We start from the raw sequence: 24,648 nt of genomic DNA on the forward strand, positions 1-24,648 counted from the left end.
CATGGTGAATAATTCTTTTTATATGCCGTTGAATTCGATTTGCTAGTATCTTTTTGAGAATTTTTGCATCCATATTCATCAGGGATATTGGCCTGTAGTTCTCTTTTTTTACTGGGTCTCTGTCTGGTTTAGGAATCAAAGTCATACTGGCTTCATAGAATGAGTCTGGAAGTTTTCCTTCCCTTTCTATTTCTTGGAATAGCTTGAGAAGGATAGGTATTATCTCTGCTTTAAACGTCTGGTAGAACTCCCCTGGGAAGCCATCTGGTCCTGGACTCTTATTTGTTGGGAGATTTTTCATAACCGATTCAATTTCTTCGCTGGTGATGGGTCTGTTCAAGCTTTCTATTTCCTCCTGATTGAGTTTTGGAAGAGTGTGGGTGTTCAGGAATTTGTCCATTTCTTCCAGGTTGTCCAATTTGTTGCCATATAATTTTTCATAGTATTCCCTGATAATTGTTTGTATCTCTGAGGGATTGGTTGTAATAATTCCATTTTCATTCATGATTTTATCTATTTGGGTCATCTCCCGTTTCTTTTTGAGAAGCCTGGCTAGAGGTTTGTCAATTTTGTTTATCTTTTCAAAAAAACCAACTCTTGGTTTCGTTGATCTGCTCTACAGTTTTTTTAGATTCTATATTGTTTATTTCTGCTCTGATCTTTATTATTTCTCTTCTTCTGCTGGGTTTAGGCTGCCTTTGCTGTTCTGCTTCTATTTCCTTTAGGTGTGCTGTTAGATTTTGTATTTGGGATTTTTCTTGTTTCTTGAGATAGGCCTGGATTGCAATGTATTTTCCTCTCAGGACTGCCTTCTCTGAGTCCCAAAGCGTTTGGATTGTTGTATTTTCATTTTCGTTTGTTTCCATATATTTTTTAATTTCTTCTCGAATTGCCTGGTTGACCCACTCATTCGTTAGTAGGGTGTTCTTTAACCTCCATGCTTTTGGAGGTTTTCCAGACTTTTTTCTGTGGTTGATTTCAAGCTTCATAGCATTGTGGTCTGAAAGTATGCATGGTATGATTTCAATTCTTGTAAACTTATGAAGGGCTGTTTTGTGACCCAGTATATGATCTATCTTGGAGAATGTTCCATGTGCACTCGAGAAGAAAGTATATTCTGTTGCTTTGGGATGCAGAGTTCTAAATATATCTGTCAAGTCCATCTGTTCCAATGTCTCATTCAGGGCCCTTGTTTCTTTATTGACCGTGTGTCTAGATGATCTATCCATTTCTGTAAGTGGGGTGTTAAAGTCCCCTGCAATTACCACATTCTTATCAATAAGGTTGCTTGTGTTTATGAGTAATTGTTTTATATATTTGGGCGCTCCGGTATTCGGCGCATAGACATTTATAATTGTTAGCTCTTCCTGATGGGTAGACCCTGTCACTATTATATAATGTCCTTCTTCATCTCTTGTTACAGCCTTTAATTGAAAGTCTAGTTTGTCTGATCTAAGTATGGCTACTCCAGCTTTCTTTTGGCTTCCAGTAGCATGATAAATAGTTCTCCATCCCCTCACTCTCAATCTAAAGGTGTCCTCAGGTCTAAAATGAGTCTCTTGTAGACAGCAAATAGATGGGTCTTGTTTTTTTATCCATTCTGATACCCTATGTCTTTTGGTTGGCGCATTTAATCCATTTACATTCAGTGTTATTATAGAAAGATATGGGTTTAGAGTCATTGTGATGTCTGTATGTTTTATGCTTGTAGTGATGTCTCTGGTACTTTGTCTCACAGGGTCCCCCTTAGGATCTCTTGTAGGGCTGGTTTAGTGGTGACAAATTCCTTCAGTTTTTGTTTGTTTGGGAAGACCTTTATCTCTCCTTCTATTCTAAATGACAGACTTGCTGGATAAAGGATTCTCGGCTGCATATTTTTTCTGTCTAGCACCCTGAAAATCTCGTGCCAATTCTTTCTGGCCTGCCAAGTTTCTAAAGAGAGATCAGTCACGAGTCTTATAGGTCTCCCTTTATATGTGAGGGCATGTTTACCCCTTGCTGCTTTCAGAATTTTCTCTTTATCCTTGTATTTTTCCAGTTTCACTATGATATGTCGTGCAGAAGGTCGATTCAAGTTACGTCTGAAGGGAGTTCTCTGTGCCTCTTGGATTTCAATGCCTTTTTCCTTCCCCAATTCAGGGAAGTTCTCAGCTATTATTTCTTCAAGTACCCCTTCAGCACCTTTCCCTCTCTCTTCCTCCTCTGGGATACCAATTATGCATATATTATTTCTTTTTAGTGTATTCCTTAGTTCTCTAATTTTCCCCTCATACTCCTGGATTTTTTTATCTCTCTTTTTCTCAGCTTCCTCTTTTTCCATAACTTTATCTTCTAGTTCACCTATTCTCTCCTCTGCCTCTTCAATCCGAGCTGTGGTGGTTTCCATTTTGTTATGCATTTCGTTTAAAGCGTTTTTCAGCTCCTCATGACTGTTCCTTAGTCCCTTGATCTCTGTAGCAAGAGATTCTCTGCTGTCAGCTATACTGTTTTCCAGCCCAGCGATTAATTTTATGACTATTATTCTAAATTCACTTTCTGTTATATTATTTAAATCCTTTTTGATCAGCTCATTAGCTGTTGTTATTTCCTGGAGATTCTTCTGAGGGGAATTCTTCTGCTTGGTCATTTTGGATAGTCCCTGGCGTGGTGAGGACCTGCAGGGCACTTCCCCTGTGCTGTGGTGTATACCTGGAGTTGGTGGGCGGAGCCGCAGTCAGACCTGATGTCTGCCCCCAGCCCACCGCTGGGGCCACAGTCAGACTGGTGCGTGCCTTCTCTTCCCCTCTCCTAGGGGCGGGGGTCACTGTGGGGTGGGGTGGCCTGTCTGGGCTACTGCACACTGCCAGGCTTGTGATGCTGGGGATCTGGCGTCTTAGTTGGGGTGGGTAGGCAAGGTGCACAGGGGCAGGAGGGGCAGGCTTAGCTTGCTTCTCCTTAGGTGATCCACTTCAGGAGGGGCCCTGTGGCAGCAGGAGGGAGTCAGGTCCGCTGCCGGAGGTTTAGCTCCGCCGAAGCGCAGAGTTGGGTGTTTGCGCGGAGTGAGCCAGTTCCCTGGCAGGAACTGGTTCTCTTTGGGATTTTGGCTGGTGGATGGGCGGGGGAGATGGCGCTGGCGAGCGCCTTTGTTCCCCACCAAACTGAGCTCTGTCGTCCGGGGGCTCAGCAGCTCTCCTTCCCTTTGTCCTCCAGCCTTCCCGCTTTCTGAGCAGAGCTGTTAACTTATGACTTCCCAGACGCTAAGTCGCGCTTGCTGTCGGAACACAGTCGGAACACAGGCCCCTCCGCTTTTTGCAAGCCAGACTCGGGGGCTCTGCTTGGCCGGCGAGCTGCCCGTCCGCCCCGGCTCCCTCCCGCTAGTCCGTGGAGTGCGCACCGCCTCGCTGCCCTTCCTACCCTCTTCCGTGGGCCTCTCGTCTGCTCTTGGCTCCGGCGACTCCGTTCTGCTAATCCTCTGGCGGTTTTCTGGGTTATTTAGGCAGGTGTAGGTGGAATCTAAGTGATCAGCAGGACGCGCGGTGAGCCCAGCGTCCTCCTACGCCGCCATCTTCCCTCTCCTCCCTGTTATAGCATTTTTTATTTCATCCTGACTAGCTTTACTTCTGTTATCTCTGCAGAAAGGGTTCTAATCTATTTCTGACTCCAGCTAGTATTCTTAATATCATGATTCTAAATTCTCGTTCAGACATCTTGCTTGTATCTGTGTTGGTTATGTCCCTCACTGTCGTTTCTTCCTGCTCTTTCTTTTGGGGTGAATTCCTTCATTTTGTCATTTTGAAGGTAGAAAAGGAATTAATGAGGTAGAAAAAATTAAAATTAAAAAATATTAAAATTTAAAAATATTAAAATTTAAAAATATTAAAATTAAAAAATTAAAAACAGACATACACACACAAAATTGAATAAATGATGCTAGATCCTAGGTGTGTTTTGGTCTGGGTGTGAAAGGGGCTTGATAGATTAGAGAAAAAAGAGGGGCGGGGGAGAGAAATCATTTGAAAATTGAAAAAATGAATACACTGAAGTAGACTAAAATAAAATGATGGAAATAAAATAGTATTTGAAAAAATTTACACAAAAGCAACAAATATAGTAGAAAACATTAAAGAAAAATACTTTTAATAAAAATGAATTTTTTCCTCTTTCTGTATTCAGGAAAAATAAATGAAAAAGAGAAAAAGAAGAAAAATAAAAGAAAATTGAATAGATGGACCAGCTAACTGGTCTGAAATACAACTGAAATACAACTGAAATACAAATTACTTTGTTTTCCCCTAGAATTTAAACTATGAGGTTCTTTATAGTCCATAAACTAAGCAGGCAGTGAGACTTCTGTTCTTGAAGAGGGAGGATGGCCCACTTGGGCAGGGCTTAGTGTAATGTCTCTGTTCCTCACTAGATGGTGCTGCTTAGCTTACTGGGGTGGATTCTTGTGGTGCTTGTGGGTGTGTATGCACATGTGCAGGAGTGGTGAAAATGGCGTCACCCAGCTACTCAGTCTCTAGTATTGGAACTCTGTTCTCCCTGATTAGCAATTGTGCACCTGTCCTTTGTCTTCAGCTTCTATCCACTCCCCGCTTTTACACAGTCCATGACCAAGCTCCAGGCAGCACCTCCCTCCTGAGTTTTGTCTCAGATGTGGCTGTTTTTCCTGACCCCTTACTTCTGAGGGACTGCAACTTTGAGCCATTCTGCCCCTCTGTGGAGGGTATCCCTGAGTGATGGCTGGGTGCTGGCTGCATCCAGGAATGTTCACAGGACTGTGCTGCTGCCGATGCCCAGAGACTGCAGCCAGGTGCCAACCCGCCCCAGAAAAAGTTTGCGAGATAGTGTAGCAGCAGCATTTCAGGGATTATGGAAAATCACAACACACATCTGGCACTAGACTTCACCCTTAATGACCTTGTTCCAGCACCAATGAATGTGGTTGTTCTCTGGGGTCTGCTGGGACCAGGTGGCTTCATAACTTCTACCAAACATCCTTCCAACAGTGGAACTGCTTCTCCCCGTGTGGTCAAAGAATCTCCTGGACCCCACTCTGCTCCTGGGGATTCACCCTTCCCACCAGAGCACCAGCAGGTATCGAGCTGTGGAGTTTCAGACTCTGCGCTCTCCCTTTTATAGTCTTAATGGAATTTAAACCCTCTCCTTTCTTCTTGGTCCTTTCTCCTTTCCCCCTTTTTAGTTCATTCCTTGTCGCTGTTTCCACTTTCTCTCCAGCTGCTTTTGGGGAGGGGTGCTTTTCCCATATTCTCCCCCCTCTCCGTCCTCTCTCTGCATGCAAAAGTGGCTCCCTGCCCTCCGTGGCGTCTCTCTCCCCATGTTCACCTCTCCATGCCTTGTACCTGCTGAATTCTGTGGTTCAGGTTGTGCAGATTGTTGTGTTAATCCTCAGATCAGTTTTCTAGATGTGCAGGATGGTTTAGTGTTTTCTGGCTGTATTTCAAGGACGCAAGACACACAAAAAACTTCCATGCTGTTCTGCCATCTTGGCTCCTCCCTCCCTTATCTTTTTTTAAAACTGAAGTATTATTTACAAGAAGTCCACACATTTCAAATGTACAATCTGATTAATTTAAACATGTGCACACACCCTTATAAAGTTCAAAATATAGAACATTTCTATCATTTGAATAGTTTTCTGTGTGTGTCCTGCCAGTCAACCCAGTACCTGCCCAACCCAAAGTAAATACTATTCTAATCCTTATTTTATGAACTTTCATTTCTTCTTTTCCTGTCCTCATAGACATGCAAATTTCTTTGTTGATTAGCACAACAAAAGACTCCCTATTTCTGGGAGACTCTACTGCCTAGGTACAGGATGTGGATTTACCCTTGTCTTGAGAATTTAGTGGCATATAACCTTACCAAAGTACAGGGCAAGGTCATAACATTTACATACAGACTATGTAAGTGCAATAATTGGAAGGCTGTTTTCTCAGAAGAGTGAGTAAATAAACAATAAGAAGAGAACCAGCAATATCACACCTACAAAAAAAAGCATAAGAGAGAAAACAGACAGAAAGTTAAAATTTGTGATTTTTTACAATCTAAGAAGGTTTAGTTATATCAAAGGAAAATATTTAATTCTAGTAATATATGTTTTTTCTCTTTTAGAAGGACTTTTCTTTTCCTCTGATAAAGAGAGGCATTTAATACCTCCATAATTACAGAATTGGCCTTGGTCCAGACCTGGACTCAGGACTGAGCTCTGGGATGTTCCATAATTGGGAAAATAAACTGGTTCATGGGGGAGAACATGGATTTGGACATGGAGTGGGCCATGATGTGGACCATGAATTGAGCCACACCTATGACAGTGGTTATGTCATGAATCACGGCAGAAGTCATGGACATGGAGGAAGCCATAACAAGAGCCATGAAATGGATCACAGAGGAGGAAGACAAGGAAGCCATGGATGACAAGGGGAGTATGGACAAAGACTGAACAATGGAAGATATTCTAGGAAAGAAAATATTGGGGAAAAAAGCAATCATGAAAAAGAAGGCAGTGACGATAAAATGGGTCAGGACGTATTTCCAAAAAGTCTTCAGGAAATTGGCCTTTGAGATGGTCATGAGCAAGGTCAAGAAAAAGAACCAGAGAAAAGATCACAAAGAGCTTAACCAACAGGCCAGCCAGAAAAATAGAGAAAGATTCTAGAGGAGACCTGCAGCTTTCTGAAGTTTACATGTGAGCTCAAGTGAAAATATTCCCTGGGCTTAACCATAGTTCAGAAACTCTTAGGAGGTCACAATCTCAGAACAATTTCTCTTTGATCTCCTGATGAGCAAGTGATAATAATCTATGTGCTTTCAGCTTTGGATTTCTACTTTTGTTTCCTTGGGATGCAATGCAACCAGTAAGAGAAAGAATAGTATTATTACGGCTTAAAAAAACAAAACAAAACAAAACAAAACAAAACAAAACAAAACAAAACCTCGAGGCACCTGCGTGGCTCAGTTGGTTAAACGTCTTTTTTTTAATTTTATTTTTTATTTTTTAAAATTTACATCCAAATTAGCATATAGTGCAACAATGATTTCAAGAATAGATCCCTTAATGCCCCTTACCCATTTAGCCCAACCCCCCTCCCACAACCCCTCCAGTAACCCTCAGTTTGTTCTCCATATTTATGAGTCTCTTCTGTTTTGTCCCCCTCCCTGTTTTTATATTATTTTTGTTTTCCTTCACTTATGTTCATCTGTTTTGTGTCTTAAAGTCCTCATATGAGTGAAGTCATATTATTTGTGTCTCTCTCTGACTGACTAATTTCACTTAGCATAACTACGTGGATGGAACTGGAGGGTATTATGCTAAATGAAAGTGTCTATTTCAGCTCAGGTCATGATCTCACAGTTCCTGGGATTGAGTCCCATTTCGGGCACCATGATGACAGCATGAAGCCTGCTTGGGAGTCTCTTTCTCCCCTACATCTCTCTCTGCCCCTCCCCACTCATGCTCTCTCAAAAACAAACATTAAAAAAAAAAAACCTCATAATATTTGTGGTAACCAGATCAGTTGTTTGCTGTTTGGACATTCTTTCCCCCTTTCTCCTTTGTTACTGAGTGCTTACTACGTGCTAAGCATTGTACTGACTTTAAATGCATTATCATATATGATTGTGAAATTTGTAATCTCAAAACAATCTTTTGAAAACTTCCACTTTTCTGGGAATATAGTGAATAAAGTATGTTAACCACTCCTCTTAACAAAAGCAACAAAAATTGCCAGTTAATATAGAAAAAAATATTTGTAGCTCTATCAATTAGGTAGATGGTAGTATTTAGATCAACAATGGGGAGAAAGCAGAGACTGACAGAGGCTCAAAGAGAGCTCTGAACCAGCCTTTGCATTGAGGGTATCTGCCAAATCTGGTTAACATAAATTTATCTTCTCACAGCTTCTTAGCAGGTAGGGTACAGGAGACAAAGTCCAAGGCCTGAACAAAGAGTGGAGTCTAATAGGAGACCCTAAATAAAGCTGAGATATTAATGGTTAAAGGCTAGAATATGGTTAAACTAGAATAAAAGGACCTTGCCCATGGTGCACACTGGGGACTGAGAAGAATGTCTACCTTGAAATTGAACATTGAGTAGAGGGGCAGGGGTGAAAAATCTCCCCAGAGGATTTGTAATCGCATGGCATTCTTCATTTGTTTTTGTTTTTGTTTTTTCTAAGTCGGAGGAAGGTAAATCTATTGAATCATTTTGTAATAAAAGCAAAAATTTAAAAAACACTAATAGCAATATGTCTCAGAGGAAAATGGCAGTCCTTTCATTGTATGCTTAAACCAGCAGCCTAAGAGGACAGAAACAACACAGGTTAAAACCTACTGTTGAGTTAATTTCTAAGACTTCCACCAAAAAAAAAAAAAAAAGAAAAAAAAATAAAAACACCTATCATACTAGATGCTGAAAGCAAGGTTTTCACACCAGAGACCTCTCCTTCATTGAAAAATGAGATCATATCGAGGATATCTTGGTAAAACTATGTCAGTTGATCTTGTGTCATTGACTCCAGCTGTGGAAATGGTTTTTGTGGCTGGTTGCAGAGGCAGATTCCAAAAGCAGTGGGAAGTCACTCTCTATACCAGGGTTGAATCCCGACCATGGAGTTGACTGGTGAAAGGTACACAAGAGGCATTCTTTTTTTTTTTTAATATGAAATTTATTGTCAAATTGTTTTCCATATAACACCCAGTGCTCATCCCAACAGGTGCCTTCCTCAATGCCCATCACCCACCCTCCACTCCCTCCCATCCCCCATCAACCCTCAGTTTGTTCTCGGTTTTTAAGAGTCTCTTATGTTTTGGCTCCCTCCGTCTCTAACCTTTTTTTCCCCCTCCCTCATGGCACAAGAGGCATTCTGCAAGCACCTGCTAGCAGCCTGATCTTCACTGAACTGATGTCCTTCCTTCCTTCCTTTTTAATTTTATTTTAGAGACAGAGTGAGTGTGAGTCAGAGGAGGGGTAGAGAGAGAGGGAGAAGGAGAGAGACTCTTAAGCAGGCTCCAGGCCCAGTGCAAAGCCTAACTCCAGGCTTGATCTATCCACTTTGAGATCATGACCTGAGCCGAAATCAAGTCAGACACTTAACTGAGGCACGCAGGCCCCCCAACTCTCTCTCTTTCTCCCTCCCTCCCTCCCTTCTTTCCTCCCTCCCTCTTTCTTTCTTTCTTTCTTCCCTCTCTCTTTCTTTTTCTTTCTTTCTTAGTTGAGGTATAATTGACATAGAACATGATAGTGGTTTCAGGTGTACAAAATAATGATCTGATATTTGTATACGTTGAGAGATGATCACCACAATAAGTGTAGTTAATATCTGTCTAGATTTGTAGCTTCAACATCATGAAAACTAGGTGACAGAAACCATCTTAGAGCCACCTATTATTTTCCAGGTCTCCTTCATCTTTGGGAAGATTCTTCTTTTCTACTTCTTTGTCTCTTCCAAATGCCATGTGACAAGTAAGGAGAAAATCACTGGGATGTGCTACAAATTAAAATCCTAAAATACGCTGGCTACTACATATATGTTTTTATGTTTTCTTTTTTGTTTTCCCTCTGTCCTTTATAATTTCATGCTTACTATGTGCCAAACACCATCCTAGTGCCTTTAAATACACTATCATTTATTTCTCAAAAAAAAATCCAGTGAGAACTTAAATTTCTGTTTCTGTAATGGACTAAGTGTGTTGACTTAAAATACCTTGAAGAACTTAAAATGGTGGACTAAAAATCATCTTAAATGAACCAGTGAGTTGGCGGGAAAGTAAGGAATGCTAGAATTAAAGGCTAAGCTAAGGTAGGAGCCCAAGAAGGTAAGAGGAGCACTGAAGCCAACGTTAGCCAAACCCAGTGAACTTTTCTGGTAGCACAGCCACAGTCCGACTGACTAGCCCAGGTGAGGACTCTCACAGTAGACCCTCACATAAGCCTGCAACCTTCAGGGAGTGTAAGCTAAAAATAAACCCACTCTTCCTCTCAGGAAATGCAAACAAAATTGCCTATCTCTAAACTTGGCATGGGGGAAGTATCTCTGGAGAAATAACTTGTAACCACATACTTTACATGGCTTGTAGTTCCAAATCATGGGTTATTCAAAAGACTTGAAGCCTATAATTTAATTTGGCCAAAACATGCAAATTCTCTATGGAAGGTCAAGCCCTCATCTTAGGCTTCAAAGTACTTCTACAGATACCTTTGCAAGAAAAACAAATTCAGTCATAAATCTCAAGTACAATGATGTCAGAAACCATCAGTGAAAGCCAGCAAGAAACAACACAAAATAGACAGCAAGATCAGATCCACAAAAACTAAAGGTATTAGAATTCATAAATACAGAATATAAAGCTAGTAGGTTTATTCACACTGGTCAGAATGGCTAAAATGAACAAATCAGGAAACTATAGATGCTGGCAAGGATGTGGACAAATGGGAACCCTCTTGCACTGTTGGTGGGAACACAAACTGGTGCAGTCACTCTGGAAAACGGTGTGGAGGTTCCTCAAAAAATTAAAAATAGAGCTGCCTTATGACCCAGCAATAGCACTGCTAGGAATTTACCCAAGGGATACAGGAATGCTGATGCACAGGGGCACATGTACCCCAATGTTTATAGCAGCACTTTCAACAATAGCCAAGTTGTGGAAAGAGCCTAAATGTCCATCAACTGATGAATGAATAAAGAAGATGTGGTTTATATATAAATGAAATATTACCTGGCAATGAAAAAGAATGAAATCATGCCATTTGCAGCAACATGGATGAAACTGGAGGGTATTATGCTAAGTACAATAAGTCAGTCAGAGAAAGACAGATATCATATGTTTTCACTCATATGTGGATCTTGAGAAACTTAACAGAAGACCATGGGGGAAGAAAGGGGGAGAAAATAGTTACAAACAGGGAGAGAGGCAAACCATAAGAGACTCTTAAATACAGAGAACAAACTGAAGGTTGATGGGGGAGTGGGGAGAAGGGAAAGTGGGTGATGGGCATTGAGGAGGGCACTTGGGATGAGCATTGGGTGTTGAATGCAAGCCAGTTTGACAATAAATTATATTAAAAAAACAAAACAAACAAAACAGAATGAAAGCTCCAGGGATACAGAAACTATATAAAATAAATAAATAAAAATAAAGTAGGTAGGTTTAAATGTATGTCATGGCTTTATGGTTGTCCACTAATATTCATTCTCCATCTTTAATGATAATATTCTCAAGTTTTAGTTGATCACAAGCCCACTCTGCTAGTCACTATATTCTCCAGTCTCTCTTTCAGCTTACTTTAGATGTATGACTATGTTTGGCTGGAGGTGTGTAAACAATAATCTCTGATGAAGTTAAAAATTAAGACAGATCTAAAAGACTTGGTAACATTAGGATATGAGTTGGGAACTGGGTAATAGAATTCCAAGATTCTTCTATTGTTTTGAAAGAGACTAAAGACACTAATTATATATATATTCTGATAAGTATGCATGCAAAAAAATTTTAGGATTATGTCTAAGGGGTGGAATCTGGACTTGAATTCAGGACCTTTGCCTCCAAATAAGTCTAGAGGGGAAAGAAAAGGAATTCTTAGAGTGCTATTGGCCTCTCAGCCATAGAATGGGATTATGGGATTGCTAGGTGTCTAAAGCCTTCCCTGTTATTGAGCAATTCCTCACACTTCAGCCTCAGGAACTGCCCATCCCAGCTGCTAGGTTGATCTGCATCAGCCTTTTCCAGCCCACTTTGTCCCCTCTTGACTCACTCCTTCACATCTTCAGCCACTTCCTGCTTCTTTCAAACAGGTCTTATGTGTCAGGGATATTTGTTCACCTACAAATAAACTGAGATGTTGCTTCTTCCACAAAGTTTCTCATTAATGGGAATGAAGGGTGCCTGGGTGGCTCAGTCAGTTAAGCGTCCAAATTTGGCTTAGGTCATGATCTCATGGTTCGTGGGTTTGAGCCCCACAACGTACTCTGTGATGACAGCTCAGAACCTGGAGCCTGCTTCAGGTTCTGCATCTCCCTCTTTATTTGCCCCTCCCCTGCTCATTCTCTTTATTTTTAAAAATAAAAATAAAAATAAAATAAAATGGGAATGAAGACAGCTGACTTGGTCACACAGACTGTGCGCTGAAACTCCCATCAATCCATCTCCTTCACCTTGGCCACAAGATGCCTTTCCCATGAACCCCCAAAACTCTCTGCTTATTTGGGTCTGTTCAGTCCTATTCATTTAGGGGACTGTGTGTCCTTTGCTGTTACATCTGTGTTCAGACCAATATGAAGTTTCTAGAGAATTTGGACTATATATCTCACTCCCTCAACAGACTTGAAGTCTCCTAATTGGTGTTTGTGGTATATCCTACTGAGAGATACTTCATTAGGCTAAGGAGAAGGAACATCTGAAGGATTCCAGGGCAGAGAAAATCCTACAGATTCCTCTGAAAACAAACAAGAGGGGAACTTCTATGGTGGAGGATCAGAGAGGGAAATTATACCACCCCTTCACCTGCTATGAGCCTGATGAGGGGCTTGTTCTGCACATTTTACACTCTTCATGCCCTCAGCCTTAATGCTCCAGAGACCCCAAATATGGCTTCATCAGCCCCTGGATCTCTCTTTCCCTGTTCATTCAGTGTGCACAGTTGAGTGCTTACTGCATACCCAGTAATGCTCCATCTGTCTTCTGTTTTTAACCCAGAAGCCCAGATACCTAGTTCCTGCTAGGTCTCATATTTGAGTCTCATATTTCCATTTGATTCAGAAATTTGGGGTACCACCCCCTTAACTCACTTCATTAGGGCTATTTCCTTGCCAAAGCAGACACACAGAACTTCTTGGCCAGGAAACAAAGTCTTGCAGTAGAACAGGTTTCTGGCCCCATCTCTGCCTTAGAGGGTAGGTCCCTTCCACTCTGACAAACTTAATCACTTTATATTAGTCTACTTCCTGCTATGACCCAGCCAGTCCAGTGCCCTGCCTAGTGTGATCATGTCATTCTCCTTTCTCACCTTCCTCTTGACCCCTAGTCTATTCCTTCTCAGGCTCAGTATTGTTTAATTTCTCACAGTTGGCAGAGGAATAAGTCATCTTTCCTACTCCTCCCCAACACATATGAAACTATAAAGGTCCTTGAAGCTCATCCACAATAAAGAAAGAGGCAAGAACATTGCATGGAAGAAGCTTAAGGAACCCAAGCATCCAGTCTTCTGCCCACTAGGCTCAAAGTTCTTCCAAAGAACAAGTACTTAAGAGACCCAAGTTTCTGGAAACTCTAGCTTTTACCTCTTCACCTTGAACTCTCCTTTCTCAAGAATCCTGTTCTTTGCCTTCTAGATCTTGGCCACAACTGGGATTTGGGTATCTTACCTTCCAACCACAACAAGACAGATCAAGATGTACAAAGGACACATTATCCTTAAGTGTTGGCTACTATTGCATCTCCTACTTTTAGAAACTGGTAAGTGATTTCTTTTAAAACTGGGTGATCTGAGAACCTTTTAGGTGTTTTGGGAGATGCTGACCACTGCTAGGACTAGCTCTGGTTCTCTTCCATAGAATGAGGATCAATTGTTTTACCCCAATCACTTCAATATAATTAGGTATCACCCAGGAGGCAGTTAGAACCCAGGGATTAAAACTGTAGACCCTGGTCTCAGATTACCTGTGTGTAGATCATGGCTCCAATGTTACCTGTGTACTTTGGGTGAGTCATTTAACTTCTCTGTGCCTCCACTTCTGCATTTATAAAATGGTAATCTGTGGGTGGCTGGGGAGTTAAATACTAAGAACAGGAAGAGTTAACTGTTGTGTCATTCCTAGTCTTGGTCATCTCAGTTTCTTTTAAGTTTTACTCAAGATTCTGATCTTAACCCCAATTTGTACCATATTGCTGATATGGGGGAGGGGCTTCCCCCATAAAAGTCTAATCCTATGTTAGTTCAAATAAACCTGAGGAAAAAATACACATGTGTGGAATGAGGTGATAGGTACCCATGTTCCAGTTAGTGGTAAATGAGTCACAGATTAATTTTGGTTATCTGGAAGAGGTTGTGTATCTTTGTCCTTCAGTGTTGTGAGTGGAAATAAATAGATACAACTTTAACTCAGTCAGTTTACCCAAGGTTGAAAAGATGTGCTATACATTATAGCCATTAATCCTGGGAGATCTTATATGTTTAAACTACATATAACATATTTTTCTCCAGCCTCTGGTATAGAGATCAGGAATCCCTGGAAATTTAATGCATATGGAATCACCCAGCCCCTCATTGAAAGGTCCCATCTCAAACTCTGATTCATTTAATCTGGAGTGGTATGCCTAGGAATCTTTATTATTAACAAGCTACTCAGACAATTTTGATGTAGATATTTTCTGAATAACACTAAAAAATATTTTCTAGGAAAGGAGCAATACTATTTTAAATGAATTAATATATACTAGTTTCACCTGGCTTTTGCAATTCCTTTATAATACTTCTTATCTGTATTGGATCTTATATAGCAGCATATGGAATAAGCTTACTGCCAGTGAAACTAGGTTATGTAATCTTGGTGTTGGGGATGGGTGGGGAGGGCAATTTAGCATTGTGGCTGAAAGTGCAGATCCAATAGCCTGGGTACAAATTCCTGCTCTACTACTCTGTATAAACATGAGCAAATGTCAACATTTCTAAGCCTCAATTTCTTCTTCTTAGCTGTTGATAACAATAGTATCTAGTTCATAGGGCTGTTAGTGAGCATCAAAGAGAATTATCCATGTAATGAATTTAACCAAGCATTGAACAGAAAGTATTTATGCTCAATGTATATGTTTGTCATCATTTATTATTATCAGCAGGCGTAACACCCAGTGCGTTTAGCACATCAGGCACAACTTCTGGTGGGACCAGTATAACCTCCAGCACTAAATCCAGCACAGCCTCTGGTGGAACCAGTACAATCTCCAACACTGGATCTAGTGTGATTTCTAGTGGAACAAGTATAGCCTCTAGTACTGTATCCAGCACAACCTCTGGAGGGAACAGCACAGTCGCTAATACTGGATCGAGCACAACATCTGGTGGGACCAGTATAGTCTTCAACACTGGATCTAGTGTGACTTCTAGTGGAACCAATATAGCCTCCAGTACTAGATCCAGCACAACCTCTGGAGGGACCAGCATAGCTGTCAATACTGGATCCAGCACAACATCTGATGGGACCAGTACAGCTTCCAACACTGAATCCAGTGTGACCTCCAGTGGTTCCAACACAACCTCCAATACTGAATCTAGCACAACATCTGGAGGGACCAGCACACCTGTCAACACTGGATCCATCACAACATCTGGTGGGACGAGTACAGCCTCCAGCACTGAGTCCAGTGTGACCTACAGTAGTTCCAGCACAACCTCCAATACCGAAACTAGCACACCCTCTGTAGGGACCAGCATACCTGTCAACACTGGATCCAACACAACCTCTGGCAGAACTAGTACAACCTCACAAACTAGACCCAGTGTGACTTCCAGTGGGTCTGGCATAACCTCCAATACTGAATCTAGCACAACCTCCAGAGGGAGTAGTACACCTGTTAACAGTGGATCCAGTGAAGCCTCAGGTGGGACCAATATAGCCTCCAACACTGGATCCAGCACAACTTCTGGTGGGACCAGCATGCCTGCTAATACTGGATCCAGTACAACCTCCAGTGGGATAAGCACAGCTGCCAGTCCTGGATCCAGTGAGATCTCCAGCAGGACCAGTGTAGCCTCCAACACTGGATCTAGTGTGACTTCCAGTGGGACCAGCACAGCTGCCAACATTGTATCCAGTGCAACCACAGGAAGCTTTGGCACACATTCTCCAACTGGAACACACACAACTTCCAATGGCACGAGTGCTACAACTCCAGTGAATGAAGTGACACCCAGTGGGTCCCTGAAACCATGGGAAATCTTCCTCATTACTCTGGTCTCTGTTGTAGTGGCTGTGGGATTCTTTGCTGGGTTCTTCCTCTGTGTGGTGAGTGCCTAATATGTAGGAAAGTGCCTGGGGGAAGGAGTAGCAGGAACATAAGGGAGTGGGATATGAAGAGTAGGGTCACCAAGTTGTGGGGTGGGTAAGAAGGAAAGAAATATCAGGAGAGTGTTACTAAAGAAAAGTAGGAAGTTAGGGGTGCCTGGATGGCTCAGTCCGTTAAGCAACTGACTCAGCTCAGGTCATGATCTCATGGTTCTTGAGTTCGAGCTCTGCATCAGGGTCTGTGCTGACAGCTCAGAGCCTAAGGCCTGTTTCAGATTCTGTGTCTCCCTCTCTCTCTCTCTCTGCCTCGCCCCCCACTCACACTCTGTCTCTCTCTTTTTTTCTAAAAAAAATAAATAAACATTTAAAAAATTTTTAAAAAAGGCAAGAAGTTAGAACTGGAAGAGCCAATCAAAGTGCAATGGGAAACTACTGACTTGTGGAAAAAGAAGGCTGAAAGAAGGAATAAAGTCTAGAGGAAGGAATACTAGGTGAGAGAGATGATATGTAGGGGAAGACGATTACAGAAGGAGTCCATGGTTAAAGCTTGGAACAGGGGGATACAATTCTGAAATGATTCATCCTTCTTTTTCTAGAGATATTCCCTGTCTCTGAGAAACGTCTTTGACACAGCTGTCTACCGTCCCCATGGCCCCAACCTTGGCATGGACCCTGAAGGGTATCACGGAGTCCACTACAGCTCTAGTTGGAGGCCTAACTGGTTCTGGAGGAGACCAGTATCCTCAATAGCCATGGAGATGAGAAGGAGATACAATGGGCCCTGAGTGGCCCCTGAAGCCATAGTGCCACTTTTTTCAAGGAGAAAGTTGACCTGGGAGACCAGAGACTTCAGTGTCCTTTCATTTGTCCCCAGGAGTCCCCTCCCAGCTTTGTTTGGGTCTCTGACAGCCTTGAGGAAGACATTCCCTCTCTCTTGATTTTAACAGACTGTGGAAGGAGGAGATTCTGTTGTCATTTAGCTAAGAAATAAACACATCAAAAATATATGACAAAGAGAACCTGTGTGCACATGAGTGGATGTCTACAGTGCTGAATTGAATTTCCCAGTTCTGTGAGAAAGCTCCCATGCCAGAACCCACCTGGCATTCAAAATCTCCACAACAAAATCCAGGGACCTCATTCTTACCTGTCCCCTTTCTCTAATCTTTATTGCCCCAAGCAGGACCCCTGTGTTTCTGAGCCTCACCCAGATTGACAGGAGAATTGAATTGGGAGAGATGAGAAGGGAGGGCAGGTGCCAGGATTCTAAGGACTCACTGTATTAGGTCTCTGGTACACAGAGATTATGTCATGGCACATAGGGAACCCAAAGCATGATGAGGTGGAGAGATGCAATTACATGTGCTGTGGGGCAGGGCATGTTCACTCAAAGTCGTAGTTTCCACGGCATTTAAATTTGCCCTAGACCAGGGTTACTTTTCAGAATGAAGGTGCGAGTTGACACTTTTCTCTTTCACAGTGCTCTTTTCAGAAGCAGAAAAGTGAAAGACTTTCTAGATTTATCCTTTCTGGCTAAGGTCTAACCTTTCTAGAGGCTCATGGCAGAGTAACCTGGGGTAAAGCCTGATAGTCTCATGAGTCCTCTCCCAGAAGGGCGGCACATATCTCTTTCATGGGTGCAAGGAAGAAGCCTACCTATTTCTACAGGTCTTGGAGGACATAGGGGAGCTACTTTGGAAGGTTGAGTCTCTCCAAATCCACAAGGCATTGAGAGAACTCCCACCTGGGACAGAGCCCTCAGAGAGAATGAGCAGTTTGTTGGGAGATTCACCCCTACTTATAGTAATGGAAACCGCTCTGCCTTCTAATACTTACTGGATTTCTTTAGTGTCAGCAAACCAGCTCATCCTAATCAATGAGGCCACACTAAGCCCTATGCAGGCCCATCATCATCGTTGTCGTCGTCTTCATCATATCATCATCTCATGTAAAGGGATCCAGCAGATCCCTCATTTCATGTAAAGGGATCCAGCAGAAGGAGAAGTGGAGGGTTGAGGACCCTGAAAAGGTGCCTCCCACTGGTGTGAACTGTAGAAAGCATACTGTGAATAGAAAATAAATGATAACACTAAGTGAAATCAGGCAATCAGAGAAAGACAAATGTCATATGATTTCACTCATATGTGGAATTAAGAAAAACAGATGAACATAGGGGAAAGGAAGGAAAAATAAAATAAGATAAAAACAGAGGAGACAAACCATAAGAGACCCTTGGATGTAGAAAGTAAAGTGAGGGTTGATGGAGGGAAGTAATGGTGGGGGATTGGTTAAATGGGTGATGGGCATTAAAGAGGGAACTTTTTGGGATGAGCACTGGGTGTTATGTGTAAGTGATGAATCACTAAATTCTACCTCTGAAGAAAAAAAAAAGAACTAAGAAAGAAAGAAAGAGAGAGAGAAATAAAAGAAAAGAAAAATAAAGAAAGAAAGAAAAAAGAAATGAGACCAGGCAAGGGAATCCATTTATATAATTAAAAGTTCTAAACATGGATTTTCAAGTTTAAAATTGTAATGGACAAATGGAAAGAGACTGGCCACTGTTGGGAATAAAATCAGTAACCTGGAAGAACAAGTGGGAAAAATAACTCAATTATACACAACAATAAAGAAATGAAAACCATCCAGATAATAGAAGACACTTAGAGAATAGATTTAGGAAGACTAACATGCAAGTAATAAGGTTCAAAACAAAGGAAAAAGAAACAAATAAATGGTTGAGAAGGAAATGAACAGAGAAGAAAGAGAAGAAAGATTTGAATCTGCAGTTGTAAGGGCTCACCAATTACAGCTCTGTAAATATAATAAAAATCATTGACTTACCTATTTTAAACAAGTGAACTATATGGTATGTATGTTCTATCTCAATAAAGCTATTAAAATATTACCAGGCATATAGTTGAAATAAAAATTTTGATTTCCAAAGATAGACAACAAATGACTCAGTGATGGACACTTCAACATGGAGAAAGATGGAAAGGCAAAAAAACATGGTAAGCAATTTAGCTTGTGATTAATTCACATGGTTATGCTGTGAATATCTTACTACTCTCAGCAACTGGATAGGGTGTGTATGTAGAGTTTGGAAGCATCATCAGGCAGCTTTCATCATGGAATACACTTACATGGACTACACATGTTTTAACTTGACAAAGCCACAGCTCACCAAGCATGTTTGACCCAAGAAGAGTCTAGGAAGTGGACAGAATTAGTGCTGCCCCTTCTAGATCTCATGCTTTTGTACTGTTGGTCTGGCACAAAGATCTTTATTTTTAAAAAATTTTAAAGTTTATTTATTTATTTTGAAGTAGTGGTGTGTGTGGGGGGAGGGTACAGAAAGAGGGAGAGAGAGAATCCCAAGCAGGCTCTGCACTGACAGCGTGGAGCCTGAGGCAGGGCTCAATTTCACGAACGCTAAGATCATGACATGAGTCAAAATCAAGAGTCAGATGCTTAACCGACTGAGCCACCCATGTGCCCCAAGTACAATGATCTTCAAATGGAGTACTTCCATACCCCTGGAAGTACATAAAGACTTTCTAAAGAATATTATGCAGGCATGGGATATTGTACAGGGATCATTTATCATATCATCTTTTGCCTAAATTGATTTGTCTGAGAAGACCTTTGTGGTCAGAGCATCAGGCTAGTTAGACTTTTCTAACTCCCCCTTAATGACTAACCACCTCTTTTTCCTAGCCCCCATATTATTATGGTGTATTTTTCTGGGGTGTAGAAAGTTCTAGGGTGCAAATAAAGGGATATCTCAAAATTTTTTCTAATTTAGGATCATATACACAGAGTAGGGCCCCTTGCTTCATATAAAATCCTTTTATGGGCTAAATGGAGTATAACAAACTGGCAATTTTAGTATATGTTAAGATGTTACATATACTAAATATACAATATATCTATATTCATATAGATACATTGTAGAGTGAGGTAGCAGGAGTAATAAGAATTTCTGTTTTAATAGTCTTTTCTCTTCCATCCCCTGTCAAAGAATGCATCCTTCTTGACGGAGCATCTCGTGAAAGTACAGCAAAGACAGCATCAGTATGAAATAATAAAGGTGGAAGTGCCTTATTTAACCTAGGGAAAACCCTATGGAAAGTTAACCCACTTTATCTGTGCACCTGCTTGTTTTAGAATATTCCAGGTTGACAAAAATTTGCTTGGAAACAGCAACTTATATGTGAAGCATACTTCCCAGGTTTGTACACCATTTTCTTTCAGGAGAAAAAGTGCCCCATTCACCAGTTTCTTGCTTAGGTCACAGGTGTATATTTTATATTATTTCAAAGAAAAGGATGTTACAAACTCCACATTTACTTCCAAATGATTCATGTTACATCTGAGGATGAAAGGAACATAGAGAGGCCTTACAGCATGTCATCTAAGAACACGGATTGTGAAACTAGTATTTTTGGTTTCTGGTTTGAGCTCAGAGTGACCTGGCACAAGTTCCTTAACTCTTTTGGGTCTCAGTTTCCTCATCTGTAAAAATGAGGGTGATAACAGTACCCATTCCATGAGGTTGCATGCACTTCATGAGTGTATTGGTAGCACTACAAAACTGAAGCAGGAAGAAATAGAAAATTTAAACAGACCATTTACCAGCAATAGTTGAATTAGTAATCAAAAAACTCCCAACAAATAAAAGTCCAGGAGCAGAAAGTTTCACAGGCAGATTCTAGCAATATTTAAAAAAGAGTTAATTCTGGGGCACCTGGGTGGCTTAGTTGGTGAGTCTGACGTAAGCTCATGATTTGTGAATTCAAGCCCCGCATGGGTCTTTCTCCTGTCAGCCCAGAGCCTGCTTCAGCTCCTCTGTCCCCTCTGTCTCGGTCTCTCTCTCTTTCCCTCAAAAATAAACATCAATTCTTTAAATAAGTAAGTAAATAAATAAGAGTTAATTCCTATTCATCTCAAACTATTTCCAAAAAAATAGAAAAGGAAAGAAAACTTCCAAATTCATTCTATGAAGCCATCGTTACCCTGATACCAAAACCACACAAAGACACCACAAAAAGAGAGGACTACAGGCCAATATCCCTGATGAACATAGATACATAGAACAAAATACTAGCAAACTAAATCCAACAATACATTTAAAAAACGATTCACCATAATCAAGTGGGATTTAGTTCCAGAATGCAAGTGTGATTCAATATTTGCAAATCAATCAACATGATACATCACATCAATAAGAGAAAGGATAAAAAACTATATGATCACTTCAATAGATGCAGAAAAAACATTTGATAAAATACAACATCCATCTATTCATGATAAAACCCCTCAACAAAGTAGGTTTGGAGGGAACATACCTCAACGTAATAATGAAATATATGAAAAACCCACAGCAAACATCATACTCAGTGTTGAAAAACTGAAAGCCTTTCCCCTAGGATCAGGAACAAGACAAGGATGTCCATTGTCACCACTTTTATTCAACACAGTGTGGGGCGCCTGGGTGGCTCAGTGGGTTGGGCATCCGACTTGGCTCAGGTCATGATCTCGCAGTCCGTGAGTTCGAGCCCTGCATCGGGCTCTGGGCTGACAGCTCAGAGCCTGGAGCCTGTTTCGGATTCTGTGTCTCCCTCTCTCTCTGACCCTCCCCTGCTCATGCTCTGTCTCTCTCTGTCTCAAAAATAAATAAATGTTAAATTTTTTTTAATTAAAAAAAATAAAAACATAGTGCTGGAAGTACTAGCCACAGCAATTGGACAACAAAAAGAAATGAAAGGCATCCCAATTAGTAAAGAAGAAGCAAAACTTTCACTATGACAGATAACATGATACTATATATAGAAAACCCTAAAGACTCCACCAAGAAACTACTAGAACTGACAAATGAATTTAGTAAAGTCACAGTATAAAAAATCAGCATGCAGAAACCTATTGCATTTCTATACATTAACAATGAAGCAGCAGAAAGAGAAATTAAGAAAACAATCCCATTTACAACTGCACCAAAAATAATAAAGTATCTAGGAATGAACTTAACCAAAGACCTGTACTCTGAATACAAAAGAACTGATGAAATGGAAGATAACAAAAAGAAATGGAAAGACAGTCTATGCTTATAGATTGGAATAACAAACATTGTTAAAATGTCTATGCCACCCAAAGCAATTTACATATTTAATGCAGTCCCTATCAAAATACCAGTAGCAGGGCACCTGGGTGGCTCAGTTGATTGAGTGTCTGATTCTTGATTTAGGCTCAGGTCATGATCCCAGAATTATGGAATAGAGCCCCACATTAGGCTCTGCACTGAGCATGGAACATGCTTAAAATTCTCTCTCTCTCTCTCTCTCTCTCTCTCTCTCTCTCTCTCTCTGTCCCTCTCCCCCATTCTTTCTCTCTCTCTAAAAATAAACAGGGGCATCTGGGCAGCTCAATGGGTTGAGTGTCTCATGGTTCATGAGTCACAGGTTCATGAGAGCCTGTGTCAGGCTCTGTGCTGACAGCTCAGAGCCTGGAGCCTGCTTCAGATCCTGTGTCTCCCTCTCGCTCTGCCCCTCTCCCACTTGTAGTCTGCCTCTCTCTCTCTCTCAAAAATAAATAAACATTAAAAAATTAAAAAAAAAAAACAAAGAAAAAAACACACAACACACACAGAAAAAAACAGTAGGATTTTTCACAGAACTAGAACAATCTTAAAATTTGTATGGGACCACAAAAGGCCTCAACTAGCCAAAGCAATCTTGAAAAAGAAAAACAAAGCTGGAGGTATCACAATTCCAGACTTCAAGTTATACTACAAACCTGTAGTAATCAAATCAGTATGGTACTAGCACAAAAATAGACACATAGATCAATGGAGCAGAATAGAAAATCCAGAAATAAACCTACAATTATATGGTCAATTATCTTCGACAAAAGAGAAATGGATATCCAATGGGAAAAAGAGTCTCTTCAACTTAGGAAAACTGGACAGCTACATGCAAAAGAATGAAACTGGACCACTTTATTACACCACACAAAAAAATAAATTAAAAATGAATTAAATACCTCAATGTGAGGCCTAAAACCATAAAATTTCTAGAAGAGAACACAGGCAGTAATTTCTTTGATATCAGCCATAGCAACATTTTTCTAGATATGTCTACTGAGGCAAGGAAAACAAAAGCAAAATGAACTCTTGGGACTCCATCAAAATAAAAAGCTTTTGCACAGCAAATTAAACAATTAACAAAAGTAAAAGGCAACTAGTGAATGAGAGAAGATATTTGCAAATAACATATCCAAAATATATAAAGAACTCATACAACTCATCACCCAAAAAACAAATAATCCAATTTAAAAATGGGCAGAAGACATGAATCAACATTTCTCCAAAGAAGATATATATATGGCTAACAGACGCATGAAAACATGCTCAACATCACTCATCATCAAGGAAATGCAAATCCAAACTACAATGAGATATCACTTCATACTTAGGAGAATGGCTAAAATAAAAAATACACACAAAAAAACCAACAGGTGTGGTGAAGAGGTGAAGAAAAAAGAAAACTTATGCACTGTTTGTGGGAATGCAGACTGGTGAAGCCATGCTGGAAAACAGTGTGGTGTTTCCTCAAAAGTTAAAAATAGAGCTAGGATCCAGTAATTTCACTACTGGGTATTTATCAAAAAAAAAACAAAAACAAAAACAAAAACAAAAACACAAATTCAAAGGGATAAATACACCCCTATCTCTATTGCAGCATTATTTACAATAGCCAAATTATGGAAGTGGCCCAAGTGTCCAAGAGATGAATGGATAAAGAAGAGGTGATATATTTATACAATGGAATATTACTCAACCATCAAAAAGAAAGAAATCTTGCCGTTTACAATGACATGCATGGAGCTAGAGAACATAATGGTAAGTGAAATGTCAGAGAGAGACGAATGCAGTATGATTTCACTCATACGTGGAATTTAAAAAATAAAACAAACAATTAAAGGGAAAAAAAGAGAGAGAGATAAACCAAGAGACAAACTCTTAACTACAGAGAACAAATAGAGGGGAGGTAGTCAGGGGGATGGGTGAAATAGGTGATGGGGATTAAGCAGTGTGCTTGTCATGATAAGCAGCCTGTGATGTGTGGAAGTGTTGGATCACTATATTGTACAGCTGAAAGTAATGTAACAGTGTATGTTAACTATACAGGGATTAGAATTAAAACAATATAAAAATGCTATGCATATTTGTATGTTGTTATTTTGAGATAATACAATGATAGTTTGAAAATTATCAAGGCATAGCATTTTGCATAGCATTTTCTTTTTTTTTTCTTTCTTTTTTCTTTTGAAACAGAGAGTGACCAGGGGAGGAACAGAGAGACGGGGGAGAGAGAATCCCAAGCAGGCTCTGCACTGTCAGTGGGGAGCCTGGTGAGGCGCTCAATCCCTCAAACTGTGATATCATGACCTGAGCCAAAATCAAGAACCACCTAGGTTCTCCTGAAGGCATAGCATTCCCTAATCGTAAAACAAATCTTATAAATTTAGTATCACTGCTTTTTCCACTGAGGTTGCAAATTGTAATTTGTTCAATAAAACATATATTACCAAAAAGTTACAGGTAAATTCAAGTTTAGTAGTTTAAATTCACAAGTTCAGATGTCTACAT

At 40.6% G+C, this 24,648-nt stretch overlaps 1 protein-coding gene across 2 annotated transcripts; it reads left to right on the forward strand.

Moving 5' to 3' along the window:
* The first annotated feature begins 13,075 nt into the window (after positions 1 to 13,075).
* LOC121026643 (mucin-21-like) lies at positions 13,076 to 17,959 on the forward strand. Of its 2 annotated transcripts, XM_040469439.1 has the most exons (4): positions 13,076 to 13,239; positions 13,332 to 13,455; positions 14,833 to 16,001; positions 16,598 to 17,959. In XM_040469439.1, the coding sequence occupies exons 2-4, from the start codon at positions 13,392 to 13,394 to the stop codon at positions 16,784 to 16,786; spliced, it is 1,422 nt and encodes a 473-aa protein (XP_040325373.1). In that variant the 5' UTR covers positions 13,076 to 13,239; positions 13,332 to 13,391; the 3' UTR covers positions 16,787 to 17,959. The 2 variants fall into 2 exon arrangements, with proteins under 2 accessions (XP_040325373.1, XP_040325374.1); XM_040469440.1 differs by having other exon boundaries at positions 13,076 to 13,455; positions 14,836 to 16,001.
* The last annotated feature ends 6,689 nt before the right edge of the window (positions 17,960 to 24,648 follow it).

The sequence above is a fragment of the Herpailurus yagouaroundi genome, unplaced genomic scaffold (assembly GCF_014898765.1).
Source record: "Herpailurus yagouaroundi ecotype Mexico unplaced genomic scaffold, PumYag 150195, whole genome shotgun sequence".
NCBI classification, from domain to species: domain Eukaryota; kingdom Metazoa; phylum Chordata; class Mammalia; order Carnivora; family Felidae; genus Herpailurus; species Herpailurus yagouaroundi.